The 18,703-nt window shown below is 33.9% G+C and overlaps 2 protein-coding genes across 2 annotated transcripts; one reads left to right on the top strand and one right to left on the bottom strand.

Annotated features, from left to right (window-relative positions):
- Positions 1–4,457: 4,457 nt before the first annotated feature.
- Positions 4,458–12,712, top strand: LOC101266009 (exocyst complex component EXO84B). The gene is made up of 7 exons (XM_004235462.4): positions 4,458–4,980; positions 8,164–8,261; positions 8,476–9,529; positions 10,330–10,839; positions 11,754–11,942; positions 12,024–12,160; positions 12,342–12,712. Exons 1-7 carry the CDS (start codon positions 4,813–4,815, stop codon positions 12,502–12,504), a joined length of 2,319 nt encoding a protein of 772 aa, XP_004235510.1. The 5' UTR covers positions 4,458–4,812; the 3' UTR covers positions 12,505–12,712.
- A 1,113-nt stretch (positions 12,713–13,825) lies between these two features.
- Positions 13,826–17,873, bottom strand: PORK1 (receptor-like kinase PORK1). The gene is made up of 2 exons (XM_004235463.5): positions 14,437–17,873; positions 13,826–14,343 (listed from the first exon to the last, which is right to left on the bottom strand). The coding sequence occupies exons 1-2, from the start codon at positions 17,465–17,467 to the stop codon at positions 13,997–13,999; spliced, it is 3,378 nt and encodes a 1,125-aa protein (XP_004235511.1). The 5' UTR covers positions 17,468–17,873; the 3' UTR covers positions 13,826–13,996.
- Between the last annotated feature and the right edge of the window lie 830 nt (positions 17,874–18,703).

The following is an 18,703-nucleotide window of genomic DNA, read 5'->3' as shown; positions in this document are numbered from 1 at the left end:
TTTTGACATCATGTCATTCGAATTAAATAATTAATTTAATGATATTCTTTTTCTATTTTATTTGAAAATCATTCAAGAAAATAGATTAAAATTATGAGTCTCAATATATTAAAAATTTTCATACTGATCCATCTGTTTATTAATTTTGAGTACACTTATAAATTTATTTTATAGGTGTTTAACAAACAAAAATAATGACCTACTTGATAAAAAAAATTAAAATGAATCTTCTCATTCTTTACAAAATGATAAAAGGATTAAAAAAAGTATAACTTTACATTTTGTCTTTATATTCATTAAAATTAGGAGAACAATCTAGTATAGTAAGGAAATAAATTTTTTTCAAACTAATTTATATACCTGATGGATGAATGTTTTATCTCAAATAATGAGAGTTTGAAAATATCAACAAAAGTTAACATCATATATACTGCAGTAATTTAACATAAGGTAGTTAAAACAATACTTTACATAACTTGCTTAAAATGATTTTAACTGATATAAAATAATAGTAATAAACAAATATATGTTTCTCAATTAATTAGATAATGACATATATGTTTTGGAATTATACATAAAGAGAAATCAAATAAAATAGATGCTTCAAAAAATAATTTTGCAATCCAAAAATAAAAGCAACGCCATGAAATTTAAAAGTCTAAAGAGAACAAAAGGAAAGGTCATAACATGTTCTGAAATTTTTGAAAATTATATTCTTGAAGAGCTTGCTCACTGGATACATTCATTATGAATTAGACCTTTTGAGAATTGAAATTGTAATTGATATTGGATTTAACATGTTATCTGGTTCATTATCATATTCATAAGAATGTTTGAATAATATGGATCAATTGAATTTTGTTCAAAATTTGTTATGTGTGTAAGTCTCAAAATGACGTGTTCATACTAAGAAATAGTGAATTTTACTTTTATCTTATAATTGTTTTACAAAAGCGGAGTCATCATGTAGGGAACTAATTAAAAATAAAAATCTTAATATTGAAAAAGAATTGTGTTATTGATCTTCCTAATAAGAAATCTATATCGAAACATGTATTATTTAGGTTGCAAATTACAAATAAAGGGGGTGACAAATTTATTGGTATATGACATGAGAAGGGAGAGAATTGAGGAGTGAATGAAATGAAGAATGTGTTAGTGTCTATTTACTTGAGTCATGGACTTAGTTCTAAAAAAATCTTATAATTTATAGTTTCTAGAATAATCATGTAATTTATGCAGGAAATTTAGTCACTTGAAAAAATATTTTGACAAATTTAAAAATAGAATTTATAGAATTTTAAAATGAAATATATATGAAATAACAATATTATCCTTGATTATCCTCAACTTCATACTTTTTATATAATAGAAAAATATCAAATTTTGACTCGTCAACTTTAAATTTAAATCAAACTTACGTTAGTTCACTCTTCAGGTTAATATGTTTCAAAACAAATAAAAGTAAAAATTTGATTATATATTTTAATGCAGAGCTATACAATCCTATTTATTTTATTTGTACAGTTACTTTTTGACATTTCTTAAAATATTATTTTTTAATAACACAACTAATTTTATTTATTCTTTAATTTCAATCTAATATATATTATTAGTTTATTACATTTAATTATTTGCTTTTAGGTGTATTAATTAGAGCAAAAATAAAATTAAATGTAATTAACTATATATTTTAAATAATGAATTTTTATATTAAAATTGACATTTGTAGTAACTATAATGAATATAATAAATATCAATAATTAAATGAAAGTGATAGTAAAATAAAGTAATGAGTAAATATCACAATAAGTCATAAAAAAGTGAAGTAATAACAACATGAGTTAATGATAATCATAATAACTAAGAATATTTCTAGAACCATTTAGTTTTCTTGTTATCATTCTTGATAAATTTTTGTTTGCGTGAAGTTATATTTTCACCTTTGATCATCATTCGCTTCATATATAGAAAGATGTTTCTAGAATTATTCATTGTTTTTGCTATTTTTCTTAATAGATTTTTGTTATAATGAAATTATGTTTTCATTCGTGATCGTCTTAAAATACAAATATATCATCCTATTCATTTTTTTTTGTAAAGTTATCTTTTAACAACTTTTTCTTTATTTCAATCTAATATATATTATTAATTTTATCACACTTATTTATTTTCAAGTATATTAATTAGTCAAATAAAGGTAAAAATAATTAATTCATAATGTATTTTTATATTAAAGTAGGCATTTTTTATAAGCATAATGAGTAGAAAAAATATTAAGAGTTAGATTAAAAAAGTGATAATAAAATAGAGTAATGAATAGATATTACAATAACTCGCAAAAAAAAAAAGTAATAACCAAATAAACAATAACTAAAGATGTTTCTAGAATTATTTAATTTTCTTGTTATCATTCTTGGTAGATTTCTATTAGCTTGAAATTACATTTTTACCCTTAATGATTATTCATTTTATTTATAAAAAGATATTTTTAGAATTATTTACTATTTTTCTTAATATATTTTTGTTGGAATGAAATTGCATTTTTACCCTTGATCGTCTTATCACTTCGCTCTTCTATATAATAGAAATATCATACTAAATAGGATATTAGATTAACTATTGCATAAAATTAATTTAATTTCCACATATCTTATATTTATTGTCAATGATATGTCTATTATCTTACGCTGAAATCGATGAAATTTTTTTCATTTTGAGATTTTTTTCTCTTTTATCTCTAGATTTACTTCCTAGGAGCTTTGTTGTTTTTCTTTTTCTTTTTCTTTTTCTGGTGCTTGATACCTTCTTCCCTTTCATGATTTTCTTTTATTTATTTGCTATGTTGTTGAATTTTTTTCTCTTTGATACGTGCATATTCAGTAAACTTGTTTGATGCTCCTGATGTTGGGTTTTATTTTGCCCTAAATTTCTTATTATAAATAGGTTTTCCTTTTAGGAAAAGGTTTTGGATTGACTAATACTTTTTCTAGTAGGAAAAAGTTTAGGACTCTATAAATAGAGACATGTTCCTTCTACATAATCAGCATTCACAATGTAGTCTTAAAGGGCTTGAGAGTTTTGGTTAGGGGGAGAAATTGTGGGTCACAAGTTTGATACGTTATCACTTATGTGAACCAACCATGTATTCTGAGTGAATTTGGTTAAGGTTGTTTCCCTCTGTATTTTGTACTCTCATATTTATAGTGGATTGCTCATCTCCTTTGTGGACGTAGGTCGATTGACCGAATCACGTTAAATCTTTGTGTCTTTTGGTATATTTCTCGTTGTCTTCTTACTCGTGATCTTTCGAGGTTTGCTATGCTAGCTTCCGCGTTTACACCTGCTTATTTTCGGTCCTAACACCTGAAAGGTTAAAAAATAAAAAATGAAAGAAAAACAATTAAAATAAACAAGATGTTTGAAAAATAGTCATAAAAAGAATTAGATATCGAGAAAAAAGCTAACAAATCATGAATTTTCTACTACTCCGTCAATAATAAACACATCAATATCAGTTGGTAAATTTTCTTTACCATAAAAATAATTTGTGATTATCTATCCTATTTTAAATATTAGAGAAAATCATTGTCATTTTCTCATATATGTTATTCACAAAAATTCCTTTTAATTTCTAATATATATGTGTTATAATTAAGAGTATCAAATGACATGATTGTCACTAATGTATTTAACATATTTATTTCTTTATCTTATTCAATAAATTGAAAAATAGAAAGAAAATTATTGTCATTCTCTCATATAGGTTGTCAACAACTATTTATTTTTCCTTTTAATTCGTAATATTTATACGCTACAATTATGAGTATTTCTCCTGTTGAATGCGGATGATATAGTATTTCTCGTATTATGTTTGAATTCATAAATTGTTTTGAAATCCAAATAAATTGATGATCACAAGTTTGCATTAAGGGACAATAGCTCATAAAAAAAGTCATTATCATTTAATAAATAGGCAAGTTTGTAAGAATGTCAACAATGTCGTCCAACGAAAAAATAACTCGTATAGACTTATTTTTAATTAGATAACAAGCCATATGTATCATTGTCTATCTTTTAAACTAATGAGTAATCAATGTTCGTCTCTTGAATTGGTCTTATCTTTTCAATAGTTGAATTTTAGACAATGTTGACTTTAAATCAGTCTTTTATATTTATTTTTTCCACTTCAAGAATGTTTGGACTTGAGAGTTTGAGTGAGAGAGCTGAATGACAAACAGTTTGCTACATGACATAATTAAATTAAAGTGTGATAATAATATTTAATTTGATTAATTAGTTTGCTATTATATATATAATTTTCCTAGCATTGAATAATAGCAGTAACTCAATATTAAATAATAGTATGATAGTTCTTTTATAAAATAAAATAGTAACCTGTAGTAAAATATTAAATAATAATAGTAACGGCAGTTAATTTTACACCAAAATATTAGTACATTAATTTTAATATCAAAATAATGTAAAACAATTTGAGTTGTAAAGAAAAATGAAAAGTTAAAACGAAACAAGCAGCCGGAAGGTAGGGATGGGTACCGGGCGGGCAGTAAATAAAGATAGGTAAGAGAAAGAAAATTGGGTAGGCTGGCGATTAGCGAACCAACAACACAATCAAACAAATTTTTATTCTCTTTCTACGAACAACTAATAATCTCCTCTTCTTTCGTCAATCATGGCGATGGCGATAACAACTCTCACCTTAGGATTAGATCTACCCTTTTGATTTTCTTACGTCTTCCCTATTTTTGCTCTATATTTCAACCCTAAACATCCGCCATTAAGATTCACCTCATGGCTTCCGTCAAATCCTCTCGTTCAAGAGCTCATGCGGTCACTCAGTCTAAAGGAATCAACAAGGATACCGGCCCCAAGCTCGAAGAAAATCTTAACGTCTTCAAATCCGACAATTTCGATGCTGATGCTTTTGTCCAGTCCAAATGTCATTCTCTCAACGAGAAGGTACAATTTTCTTAATTGCCTTGCCTTTTTTTTTTTTCATATATATAATTCAGTGCTCAATTTCACCCCACGTGTGATTTATCCAAAAAAAATTATTGAGTTTTGTTAGTTTTAGTGGATCGGAAGGGTCAGGATTATGAATTTACGACTGCCAATTGATGAAGATCACTCATGTTTTTAACTTAACATTGAACGCACTTTACCTGCATCACTTGGATATATTTACAATTCCTTGATTTCAATAGTAACTCATTCCAATTAGTTGATGTCATCTCAGTATCCTCAATTATTTACAATAATGCTAATGTTGATTGCCAATTTCAGCCCTTCCACTGAATTTACTATGACTTGTTGCACGAATTGTTGTTTTAAGGAAAATGTTGTTGGCAGTTGAGGAGTTTACCTTCCTCGTAGCTCCATAACTTAAGAAAAAAGAAAATGTTTTTTTTTTGTAGAAGGAATTTGGTAAACGAAGTGGCTTTTTTTTACTCTATAACTTGTTTGGAGAGAAAAAGAGTGACAGTAACAATTGAAGCATTATCAGCTCTCACAAATCTCCCTTCTTGTTAAGCACATCAGACTTCATTTCATTTTGGGGAGGTGGAGATGAGGGAAATGTTTCAACCAGTGTTATCAAAAGCAAAAAGCAGAAAAAAACTCTTAAGGTCTGTTGGGCTACAAGTGCAATGGCAAATAAAACACAAGAAAAAGGCACGAAGGGAGAAAAAATTTAAAAACATGTAGTCCAAAGCTATCAATTATAACCATGAATGACAGATACATGAACAAAGAAATTAAAAAGAAAATTATGGTAAAGTGAAAAATCAATGAGGTCAATGAAGTCGGTGAGAATCATGATATCAGGTTCAAATTTCAGAGCGGACAAAAAAACACTAGGTGTTTTCTTCCTATCTGTGCCAACATTGATGGATAGAGTTACCAGGTATCTGCTGGTGGTGGGAGGTAGTAGGTATTTCGTGGATTAGTTAAGTGCGTGCAAGCTGGCCTCAACACCACGGTTATAAAAAAAGAAGTGAAATATCTATTGTTTAGCCTCTTCTCAATGGCAAGGAAAAGTATGCCTTAGTACCTTGATAACAACATTGAAGTGCACATTAGCAAGGGGAAATGCTCAACACGTTTTGAGGCTCGTTTCAAGGCTTCATCGTGCTTTTGACAATACTGGTGTCAACGTGAATCTTTACAAGGATATAATATAGTCCCTTAGTGCATTTTATGTGGGGAACGAGGCTGAATTATTTGGTATTGGAGACCAATTCAATCATTCTGTTTTTGGATGCAAAAAGTAAGCAAGGATGAGTCATCTCAAAACCTTCAATCCCAATGTCACTATTTAATACCGAAGGAGGTTGTATTAATAGCCAGGATGAGAGTCTTACTGTATTGGAACTTAAAAAGAGTGATAACACATATTTTAATGACAAATTATAGGCCTTTTATTTAACCAAATGTTTATTCAATCAGACAAACTCGTAAGTTTCTTTTTATTAAGTAAACTAGTTTTGTACAGTGACATTCCATTTCAGTTCCTCAGAAAAATAAGTAAACTAGTGTTCTTCACAGAATATCTCAGCAACAAGAGGGTACTGATGGTATGCAAAATATAGCTAGCTTATCTCATGTATGTAAGGAGTATATGAAGTCCAAGGCTATATTTGGATCATTCGGCATTCATCCTTCCACAAATCTTTAAGTACTGTTGATACGTGATTTTTATAAACAAAATATGTTCTCTCCCTCTCTAAAAACATCCACGATGTCTTTCTAATCAAGCTATTCAAAACATGCAGAAATGCATAGTCATCCTAGTTTGTTTGTCCCTGTATTTGGATGTTGTTTTTCAAATTTCCAGGTGTTACCACTTTTCCAATTAATGGATTAGTTTTTAGGGTTCATTTCCCACTACATTCTTTTTTACTTTTTAATTTTTTTAACTGCATTACCAAAATATTCTTAAGCCTTGTGATGATAGTAATTAGTTACTTTTAGTAACCAATAAAAAAGAGTTAATTTTAGTATCTGATGGCACTATATGTGTTTTTGGTTTTATAATTAATAAATTTAAAAAGTTAAGTGAAATAAAAACTAGATTTCATTTTCCCACGACATTTGGTCAATTGTTTTCTTATCAAAATATTCATTAATGGTGAGCCGAATACATGACATGATTAGATATTCTGATCCAGAGTTTCATTTTTTTTTGTTAATCAAACATATGTAAAAGATCTTATCCGAAGATTACTTACCCAATGGCTTATCCAAGGTGAGTATGACCCATCCAAGACGAGAATGATAATCCGGAGATGTTCAATCATGAATTTCTAGTTCATGAGCCAAAACACGCTCTTATTATGAATAAAACAGCTGCTCTAATACTTATTATTGCTACTAGTTTTCAAATTCTACCTTTCTCCATCTACCTCCTTGCTTCCACCTATATTCTCTATTCTATGTTGGAGGAGCAATGCCACAAGTTACAATACCCCTTGCTACTATGATAAATTTCATTAGCACCATTTAGTGAGTACCACTCTTAGTTTTGAAACATACTCTGAATGTTGTGCCTTCCACAAGACATAGATCAGTGCTGATTCAGTTCTGTATTTTAAAGTAGAGTGCTGTTGCAGCTGGTTATGGCACTCATTTCTGGTATCATAACTTCCGCTAGCATCTTAATTGCCTGAAGTCTGTTTCTGCCACAAAGATATATAGCTCTTCTGACTCAGTTTCATAATACATTTTCAAACTTCTCAGCTTCTATTTTGTCCAGTCAGACCACATCTAGATTCTAGAGAGTTGGCTATAGGTAGTTGCAGTTGACAAAGTGAAGACAACCATGTATCTGGAAATGATTGAAAGATAGGGATGACAAATACTTCCAGAAGCTAGTTCCCCTCTACCAGATGTTGATTGCTCTTTTTCTTTCGTGGTCGTAATATGGAGGAATGAATATTTGAGATTAGGGGAACAACTAATTCTTGGGAGGGGATTCGGCTTACTTGACTAAATTGTTATTTGAATGATCTGAATATGGTTTTATCTTCGTGAATATGGTTTTAACTTTGAATTCATATTTGGGCATCCATGTTTTTCACCTTGGCGTTTAAATTCTTGCCTAATGAATGTGGTGAGTTGTTGATAGAAGTTTCCATCAATTTACAGGAAATAAGGCAGCTGTGCTCTTATCTATTGGAACTGAAAAGGGCTTCTGCTGAGGAAATGCGCAGAAGTGTCTATGCCAATTATACAGCTTTCATTCGGTGAGTCCTTTATGTAGCAGCTACGGACCGATTGTCCCAAACTGAAAACGCCTATGAAATAAGAGAAGCTTCCCATTGAGAATGATATTTTGACCTGCTACTGCCTTTTTAAACTGTTGCTTGCATATTCTTTATCTATAGTGTGTGACAGACTGATAGCTTTACTGTTGTGTTTGGTCAGTGCTTACTTGTTTTGTATTTCATTTACTTGCAGCACATCAAAAGAGATATCAGATTTGGAGGGTGAACTCTCATCCATGAAAAACTTGCTATCTACTCAGGCAACTTTAATTCATGGTTTAGCTGAGGGAGTTCATATTGATTCTTTGTCTGATGTTGTTCCCGAGTCCACGTCCGATAGCTCTCCTACTGCTGACGTTAGGGAGCCTTCAGACCTAGAGAAGTGGCTTACGGAGTTTCCTGATCACCTGGATGTTCTATTAGCTGAAAGGAGAGTAGATGAAGCCTTGTTGAGTCTTGATGAAGGAGAACGCGTAGCATCTGATGCAAAAGAGAAGAAAACGTTAGGTCATGCTGTGCTGTTGTCACTACAAACTGCCATTGCTGAACGTAGGCAAAAGCTGGCTGATCAGCTTGCTGAAATTGCCTGTCAACCTTCTACTCGTGGTGCAGAGCTTCGTGCTGCTATTTCAGCTCTTAAAAAGCTCGGGGATGGCCCCCGTGCTCATAGTTTGCTCCTTAATGCACATTACCAGAAATACCAATTTAACATGAAAAATCTTCGTCCATCTAGCACCTCTTATGGAGGAGCTTATACTGCCGCCCTTTCTCAGCTCGTATTCTCTGGCATTGCTCAAGCAGCCACCGATTCATTGGCTATTTTTGGTAAAGAGCCAGCTTATACATCCGAACTAGTGATGTGGTCTACTAAGCAGACTGAGGCATTTGCACTTTTGGTCAAAAGACATGCATTAACTTCATCAGCAGCTGCTGGTGGCTTACGTGCTGCTGCAGAATGTGTTCAAATAGCTTTAGGACACTGTTCCTTGTTGGAAGCTCGTGGACTTGCACTTTGTCCTGTGCTTCTGAAGCTTTTTAGACCAAGCGTTGAGCAAGCGCTAGATGCCAACTTAAAACGAATTGAAGAAAGCACTGCTGCTTTGGCAGCTGCTGATGATTGGGAACTCACATATCCACCGTCTGTTACACGCGCATCCGGTAGGTCAGCTGGTGCTGTTCCTGGTTCTACAGGGGCATATCAGCATAAACTTTCAAGTAGTGCGCACCGATTCAATTTGATGGTTCAGGTAATGTCATTGTCACAGAATTAGTGACCTGATAAAGATAAATGTGTAATATATCCATCACAAGCACCTGCTATTTGTGTCAATATCCACAACGACCTACTTGCCTTCCCTGCTGCACTCTTGCTTACTTTACTTTTCAACACCTCTGGCTTCCACCATTTATAGTTATTATGTCCGTTTTTAGTACTTCATGTCATGTTGAAAGATATTTGAAGATTGCGAGTGAAGCACAATATACCCTTTAGTCCTCCATCATGTGCTTAAATATGTCAGTATAAAAGTATTATTCTGCTTTTCATAAGACAATTATTGTCGTCTATTTTCTTCTATCTGGTAGTTAGTGGTGTTTTGAGTTTACTTAAATCATTAGAGGCAACGGATCTTCCTCAGTATGGTCATGGCATGACATAGATTCAACATAAAACATTGTAATAACATGTCTCTCCTCTTACCATCTCAAGAATATAGATCTGAATTACTTTAACCTTGTATATGCCAACCTTTCCTGTTTATGCAATGCATTTTTTTCTTAACTCTGTTACTGCTTCTTGGCTGTAGATGATCGACTCAGATGATTAGCTAAATCTTACTTTGTTATATCAAAACAATGTTCTTTTAATTGTTTTTATTGGTTACAGTTGCTTGAGTGAGTGTTAATCTGTCACTTATCAGATTTATTTCTCTTTGCAGCATGAAACCTGCATTCTATGTTTTTAAGCAATCATTTTGTGTATTATGTTGCAAATGGCCCTGATGTCTTTTACTTAATTTAGTTTGCTACTTTCCTACTGCTTATCTAGGATTTCTTTGAGGACGTGGGACCATTGCTAAGTATGCAGTTGGGAGGGAAAGCTTTGGAAGGTCTATTTCAAGTGTTTAATACATACGTGAACACACTTGTAAGAGCATTACCTGGCTCCATGGAGGATGAAGCCAGCTATGAAGATTCAGGGAATAAAATTGTTAGAATGGCTGAGACTGAAGCTCAACAAATTGCTTTGCTTGCAAATGCATCTCTATTGGCGGACGAACTATTGCCACGTGCAGCTATGAAGCTTGCTCCCTTGGCTAATCAAAAGGATGATCTTCAACGAAGAGCTTCAGATAGGCAAAGCCGTCACCCTGAGCAAAGGGAATGGAAAAAGCGTCTGGTGAACTCAGTCGACCGATTAAAGGATAGCTTTTGTCAGCAACATGCTCTGGATCTTATTTTCACTGAGGAAGGGGACAGCCATCTCACTGCAGAAATGTATATAAACATGGAGGGAAATGCAGACGATATGGAATGGTCGCCTTCTCTAATATTTCAGGTGCAGTTTCTCTTCCTGTGTTTTTCTTGCTAGCACTATGAGTCATTAAGTTGATCAACTACCAAGTATGCTGAAATACTGATGTCTTTATTATGTGTTAGTTAATATGCTGAAATACTGATGTCTTTATTATGTGTTAGTTACTGCAGCATTAGAATTTGCACTTGCCTCTAAGGCTCTTAGCAAACACGGGTGTTTTTTTATACTTAAATCATTAATACTTAACCGTGTAAGAGCTTAGATCTTCATGTTTATAGATACTTATTAATACTAAGGGGTCATTTCGTGTGATGGATAGGAAAAAAAATAAATCCGGGATAAGGTTTTAGTACCCCTCAATTCTTTGTTTGGTTACCAAGTGTAGGATAACTTATCCCATGATTAAAATTATGACTGGGATAAGTTATCCCTACTTGTGTGGGGAATACTTGCTTATCCCGGGATAAAAATGTATAATAACAAAAGTACCCCCTTAAACCCTCTTTTATAAACAAACAACTTATTATTAGAGGGTATTTTTGTAAACAAACAACTTATTCTTAGAAATTATGTCATGCATTTATTTGAATATGACAAACCAAACAATCAATAAAAAATAATCTTAGCATAACTAGTCCTGTCATAACTTATCCCATTATAACTAATCTCAACATAACTTCTCTTCAGACCAAACGACCCCTGAGAGAACAATGCAAGAGTTGAGATCTTGGTTTCCTGGGTACTTAATTATTAACAATATGATAATCTAAGCTGTTGTGCAATGAGCACCACTTTTTCCTAGTATCTGTTTGTCTTTTGTTTGTATGATTTCAACTTAATGTTTTGGTTTGGTATTACTCGAAGTTTCAGTGGTGGTTTGTGTTTACACATGATCAACTATGTGTGTTTAATCTATGTATATTGCGATTTTCCAGGAACTTTATGTCAAACTAAACAGAATGGCTGCCATAGCTGCTGATATGTTTGTGGGAAGGGAAAGATTTGCTATGTTGTTGTTGATGAGGCTTACAGAAACTGTCATCTTGTGGCTTTCACAAGATCAGAGCTTTTGGGATGACATAGAGGAAGGACCAAGGCCATTGGGTCATCTTGGTCTTCAGCAGGTTCGTAGTTACTGGTATCCACTAATCTTGTTTTTCTCTCCACTGCCAATATGTTTGTAACTTACATTGAACTTTTTGTAGTTCTATTTGGATATGAAGTTTGTCACATGCTTTGCTTCGCAAGGACGCTACTTATCTAGAAATTTGCTTCGGGTTGTCAATGACATAATCTCTAAAGCTATGTCAGCCTTTGCTGCAACAGGGATGGATCCATATAGGTATAAACTCTCTCCCTATTACCAAATTCTTATCTGACTGTGAGTACATTTTGCAATGCATTAAAGGGTTTGGTTCATCAGAAGAAAATGCTCTGTTTATTAGTAGTATGATTTGTGGTATATAGCTTTGCATTAAGGGGGTTGCTGCTTCAACCTAATAGTTTGGTACTCATTGCTGCAGTGTTCTCCCTGAGGATGAATGGTTTACTGAAATTGCTCAAGATGCGATGGAGAAGCTGAGTGGAAAGCCCAAAGTTGCTAATGGGGAAAGGGACCTGAACAGTCCAACAGCCTCTGTCTCTGCCCAATCTATGTCCTCTGTCAGATCTCATGGGAGTTATTGATGTATTATTAATTTTACTGTTGTAAAATATGGGATGTCGACTTGGTTAGAAAATGTATTGATAGAAACTTGTGTTGCGTTGGCAAATTTGTAGATTGTGGTGGATGGTAGTGGATTTAGGAAATTCTTTGTAGTGTTGGCATTTGGAATTTGTATATCTTGATTTGATTATTTGATCTCTAATTGAAAGACACGGTTTGTCTCTTGTATGTATATGTTCCCGTTGGGATGGAAGCCCCAATGGCTATGAAGAGGCCTTTTTGCCATCAACTGGAGGAGTTAGAGGTATAGAGATAGAATCTCAAATTCACCAATCACAATTTGGTCAAAAAGTTGTAGCTATTTGCAGACATTTTGATGAGAGATCAGTATCATCACCACAAGATGAAGGTACAATCAGTTGTTCAGAAATTATATCCAACTAACAGATTTGCCAACAACTTATAAAATATTGTTTACCCCCTCCCCTACATACAACAAAATCAAAAAAGATATACAAATCTTGGCACATGCATCATAGTACATATACTGATGGCTATATAAGAAATAGGGAAGAATACTTGAGAGTGTTTATGAATTGGTCCACAGGCCACAATCTTCTCAATTTCTTCATTCTTGTCAACGCTTCATTTTGACTACATTTCCATGTCTTCTCATCAACAGAAAAGATCATTAAAAACTGTCTGTTGGTTTCAGCTTAATTTTCACTGCTCCAAATCAATATAAAACATTTGTTCATTAGATACTTTTTGATGTATATAAGACAAGATATAAAATCATACGTAAATTAATTTTGAATCAAGGTCATTAATTCATTTTTTAAAAGTAATATTTAAACGGGAGCTATGAAATAAAAGGCATCGTCACTATTCTTATCTGATAATGATGATGAAAGTGTTGTCAAGCCATTGTTGATTTTCCCCTACCAATTACTCTATCTATCACAAAATTTTATTATTCAAAGTAAAACTCTCAAGTCGAATTCATGTACAACTATTCTACTTGATAATAGTCTTCACTTCCCTGGTCCCAAAATATATGCCCCTTTTGACATTTATGTATGTATGAACCTTCTTGTCAATGCATGTTATGTACAAGAAAAACCATGTCTAAGCACCTCATACTCATAGCTAAGCTGTAAATTTTGAGCTGAAGATAAATACAAATGTAAACTTAGTTAAGCATCCACTTTTATTCACGTCATCCAAACCATAAAACAAGACTGGTTCTTAGACCTTATCCCTACCATGTAACGCGAGAAGAAAAAGAAGCAGTATAATCAACTAGGTAATAAGATAAACAAAGTGAAACAAACAATCAGGTAATACTAAGAACAATGATATTCCTTTCTTTTTTTCTTTACTTCAGCTAGGGTGGAGCTAGAAGTGAGACATCAAATATGTACAAATACTAAATTTAGAACCCAGTTACTACAGTCATTGTCCTAGATATTATAACCCATGAAGCTGGAATCCTCACTCTGTCCCTGCTAGCTAGTACTTGCTTCGTATACTCGAACTTGACCTTGTTAATAGCTTGACTACCTCTTTCATTGAGGGTCTTTTGCTGACTTCCTTCTCTGTACATCTAAGAGCTAGTGAAAGCACTTCAATTACTTGTTCCATGACACTTGAGTCTATGAATTCGTCCAAAAGTCTTGGATCCACAATCTTCTCAATTTCTTCAGTTTCTGTCCAAACAGACCTAACCCAACATACAATATCTGTTTCCCCATAGAGTGAACGGTCCAACACCTTCTTTCGAGTTATAAGTTCTAATAGGACAATGCCATAACTATAAACATCCGACTCCTTGCTCTTTGTAGCTGCAAATGCAGTTTCTGTCAACAAAAACAGACAATATTATTTTTCTACAGATGACTAGATCTCTAAAGACACGGCTAACTGAAAGGAAGCAAATGATAATTACATACCTGGAGCCATGTACCCAACTGTGCCCTGAAGGGCATTGGAGGCGGAAGTTGCTGCAGACTGATCCAGAAGCTTGGCAATACCAAAATCTGATATGTGAGGCTCCAGATCAGAGTCCAACAAGATATTCATGGGCTTGATGTCTCGATGCACGATGGCAGGATCACAGTCGAAATGGAGATATGACAACCCTTGAGCAACTCCAATAGCAATTTGGTACCGAACGCTCCATTCTAATGTTACAGGTGGCTTAGTCTCATGGAGAATATCATGAAGGCTCCCGTTCTCCATGTAATTATAAAGAATCAACCCATAATCCTTTCTCAGCCAGAAGTCTTCTAATTTGACAAGATTGCGGTGCCTAACCTTTCCAATTGTTTGAATTTCTCTAACCATACTTCTGCTTCCATCCTTCATACCAACAAACACCAGCTTTTTCACAGCATACACTTTCCCTGGACCCAAGATGGCCTTATATACAACTCCATGAGCTCCCCTCCCAATGACATACTTATCGTTTAGGTTTCCAGTAGCTTCCAATACTTTATTAAGCAGGGACGATGCACCTTCTTGAGCAGAGATTGCAACTCCTTTCCCAGAACTTTTGCGCCACAGAAGCATGTAAGCAATTACTAGGAGTAAGGAAATGGTAAATATCAGTGCCCCAAGTGCAATCATTGCCGTTTCTGCTACACTTAGGTGCCTTCCATTGTTTGATTGAAGATCACAGGGCCTTAACGTGATATTCTCAGGGCAATTTGAGCCTTCTTCTGGATCACAGTGCACACAAAGGCCCAAGTTTCCCGAGAAAGAGGTAGGAGTTGAGTTGAGGAACTTCATCAGATGTGCAGGTACTGGACCAGAAAAGAGGTTGTCTGATACATTGATGAATAACAATGAATGCATTCCATCAAGAACTCTTAAAGTTCCAGAAATGTTATTGCCAGCTATATCTAACTCCTCCAGGAAAGTAAATTTTCCTAGCTCCGCAGGAAGTTCACCTGTCAACCTGTTACTACTCAGATTTAAACACCTCAGTGTTTCTCTTGATGCAGTCGCAATCGCTGAATGAATTTCCCCACCAAGTGCATTTCCACCAAGCTGCAGCTTGGACAGCTTCTTGAGTGCAAACAAGGAGGTGGGAATACCTCCTGAAAGATTATTCTCACACAGACTCAAAATGGATAGCTCCTCCAAGCTTCCAAACGCGGATGGGATCGATCCACTCAGCAAATTATGACTTGCATCAAACTTCAACAGTCTCTGCCAGTTTGAAAGTTGAGATGGCAGTACACCTTCCAAACCATTGTACGACAGATTTAAACCCTGGAGGTTGGCAAGGTTTGCCAGCTCTGGTGGCATAAATCCTGAAAGCTTATTCACTGATAAGTCAATTGATGTAGCATTTTCAAGATTTGCCAAACTTGGAGATATTTTCCCACTGAAGCCATTCTCACTGAGATCCAAGAAAATAGGATTTATATTCTTAACAAAATCTGGAATGGCACCTGACAGATTATTTTTTTTGAGAATTACTCTCGTCAAAGTATGACATTGTCCTAATTGAGAAGGAATGCCACCTTCAAGATGATTATAACCTAAAAGAAGCTTCTCCAGTTTCTTTCCAAAACAAAGATTAGGTGGAACAGGACCTGTGAAGGTGTTGTTTGTGAAATCCAGCAGCGTTAGACTGCTGTTAATCCCCAAACCTTGAGGTATAACTCCGGTAAACTGGTTCTCAAATAAGGATATGTTCTTCAATTGTTTCAACTCAGTCATTTCAAGAGGTAACTCCCCAGTCAGGTTGTTCCGATAGACAAGAATATGTTGAAGACTTTGAATCTTCCAAATAGTGGGGGGAATCTCACCACTCAATTTGTTGGAATATAGAGAGAGATACTGCAACTGGGTGAGTGATCCTAGTTCACTAGGAATTTCACCTTCCAGTTGGTTTCCGGGTAAATGTAATTCCATCAAGGCCTGGCACTTTCCCAGCTCAGGTGGTATTTTTCCAGAGAAATTGTTGTCAGTAAGGTAAAGTTTCTCCAACTTTGTGAGCTGGCCTAGAGTAGCAGGAATAGGGCCACTTAAACCCGAAGAAAAAGCAGCAAGAACTTTTAGGTTCGTAGAATTCATCAAAGTTGGTGGAAGTTCCCCATTGAAACTATTGGATGACAAGACCAGAGTGTCGAGATGTTTGTAGTTGCCTAAACTGAAAGGGATACTTCCTTGTAGACTATTATTGCTTAAGTCCAAATAAACAAGGTGTTGTAGCTTTTGTAAACTCTCAGGCAAACTACCAACTAAATGATTATCATTCAAATACAATTCTTGCAAGTTTGTACAGTTTCCTATGGAAGAGGGAATTGGACCGGACAAGTCATTCTGATAAAGATAGAGAGACAACAGGTGAGTCAAGTTAGCAATGCCGGACGGGATGGAACCATTCAAACTGTTTTGGTTAAAGTAGATAGTTTCCAAATGTGGGATAGAAAACAAGGAATGAGGAATATTACCAGTGAGTGAATTAGAGAAGAGGCTTATGTAGGTTAACTTGTGTAAATTTCCAATGTTTGAAGGGATTTCTCCAGTAAAGGTGTTGTAGGATAGATCCAAGTAACGAAGAAGAGTGCAGTTAGTGAGTTGAGAAGGAATGGAGGCAGAGAAAGCATTATAACTCAAGTCCATGGTAAGCAAGTGTTTCAAATAAGCAATTTCAGGTCCCAATTGGCCAGAGATATCATAGCCAGAGAGGTTCAAAGAGGTGACAAAGTGGTTGTCATCACACTCAACGCCAACCCAAGAACATGGATTGGTATCTGAAGCATTCCAAGAAGAGGGTACACCAATCCAGTCACTAGAAAGGGAAACTAAAGCGGTGCCATCAGAAGTGAGACCACATACAGCAAAAGCCGACACTGAGAAATAGCAGCAGTAGAAAAAGATCAAATTATGAACAGCTATCTTCATAATCAAAAATGTTTTTTTTTTTTTTGAGGGAAAGGAAGAAAAAGATATGAGTTTAGGTAGCATTTGTGTAGGAAGAAATTTAAACAAATTGGGAGTTTTTTTTTGGGTTCAAGTGTGAAAAGAAATGGGAACATGTTGAAAAATCACAACTATCTATTTAACTACTTATTCTTTATTCAGAAAAGCATACCATACCATTCTTTTATTTGTACTATATATACTCCGACATCACAACGTCCATTAAAAAAATTATTATTCTATATTTTAAAAAATAATTATTACATAAAAAAGATTTGCTAATATATCTTTTATATACCGAACACAAATAAAAATCTAATTTAAAAACCCTCGTATTAAAGAAATATTCGTAAAATAGGGATAGATAGTATTCCGGCAGAAATGGCCCACAATTTTAGATTTTTGTGGACGACTCTTTTTGACCTTGTTTACTCAATCAATTTTCCATTGTCCCAACACCGACTCACTCTAACAACATTCCATCATTAATTAAGTGTAGACACGTATACCAATAAACTCTTACCATTCTTGCTTATTTTAAATTACCCCTTCTGTTTAAAATTACGTAATTTTAATTTAGAACACATGATCAAAATTATTTTTTTAATTATCTTAAAATTTCATATCAAATTAAACTAAATCATATTTTTCGGACTCGAAAAAAGAACTAATCATGCATTCTTACTTCAGATATGTCACCTCCCATTGTTCCATAAAAAAAGTGTACTAAATATCGATTCATTATAATCGAATTAAAACTGACACCCCCAACTTTATTATTTCTTATCTATGATATATATAATAAATATTGGCGTGTCTTCAAATTATTGTCCTTTTCAAAGTTGTTGCCATAAATTCCTTGCCAAAGAGCATCTGTATTCACATTGCCAGAAAAACCAAGTATGTTGCCGTCAATCATGAAATTCCACGGAAATTTGGAACCAATATTACAATTGGATTTTAATCACCATATCACTTTTATTAGTCCACTACATTCACTCGACTTCAGTAATCAAGATCATTCCCTTACTTGTTCCAAAATCATTTTTCAAAACCTTAAAAAACCAATTAATATGACTTGTGATAAAACACCATCATTTCTTAATAGGATGTACCCATTTAGTGCAACCAGGAATGTAAAAAGTTTGCCCTGTTTACACCAGAACAATAATTATTGGTTACCAAGTACGATTTAACGGCAACGGGGTATCACATATTTATTGTTTTTACGTGAACACCAAATGCGGATAAATTTTTACTCAACCAAACCTGTTATGCCAT

Source organism: Solanum lycopersicum, chromosome 3 (assembly GCF_036512215.1).
Source record: "Solanum lycopersicum chromosome 3, SLM_r2.1".
Taxonomy (NCBI): Eukaryota; Viridiplantae; Streptophyta; class Magnoliopsida; order Solanales; family Solanaceae; genus Solanum; species Solanum lycopersicum.
The sequence above is the reverse complement of the archived record's forward strand: the minus strand, read 5'-3'. Positions and strand labels throughout refer to the sequence as shown.

What these genes read in the sequence shown, in the direction of transcription:
- PORK1 (XM_004235463.5), bottom strand. Translation starts at nt 17,467, where the DNA reads ATGCTACCTAAACTCATATCTTTTTCTTCCTTTCCCTCAAAAAAAAAA. An exon ending in AGTTGGGTACATGGCTCCAG is followed by an intron (nt 14,344 to 14,436) that starts GTATGTAATTAT and finishes TTTTGTTGACAG; the next exon opens with AAACTGCATTTGCAGCTACA.
- LOC101266009 (XM_004235462.4), top strand. Translation starts at nt 4,813, where the DNA reads ATGGCTTCCGTCAAATCCTCTCGTTCAAGAGCTCATGCGGTCACTCAG. An exon ending in GTCATTCTCTCAACGAGAAG is followed by an intron (nt 4,981 to 8,163) that starts GTACAATTTTCT and finishes ATCAATTTACAG; the next exon opens with GAAATAAGGCAGCTGTGCTC. An exon ending in AATTATACAGCTTTCATTCG is followed by an intron (nt 8,262 to 8,475) that starts GTGAGTCCTTTA and finishes ATTTACTTGCAG; the next exon opens with CACATCAAAAGAGATATCAG.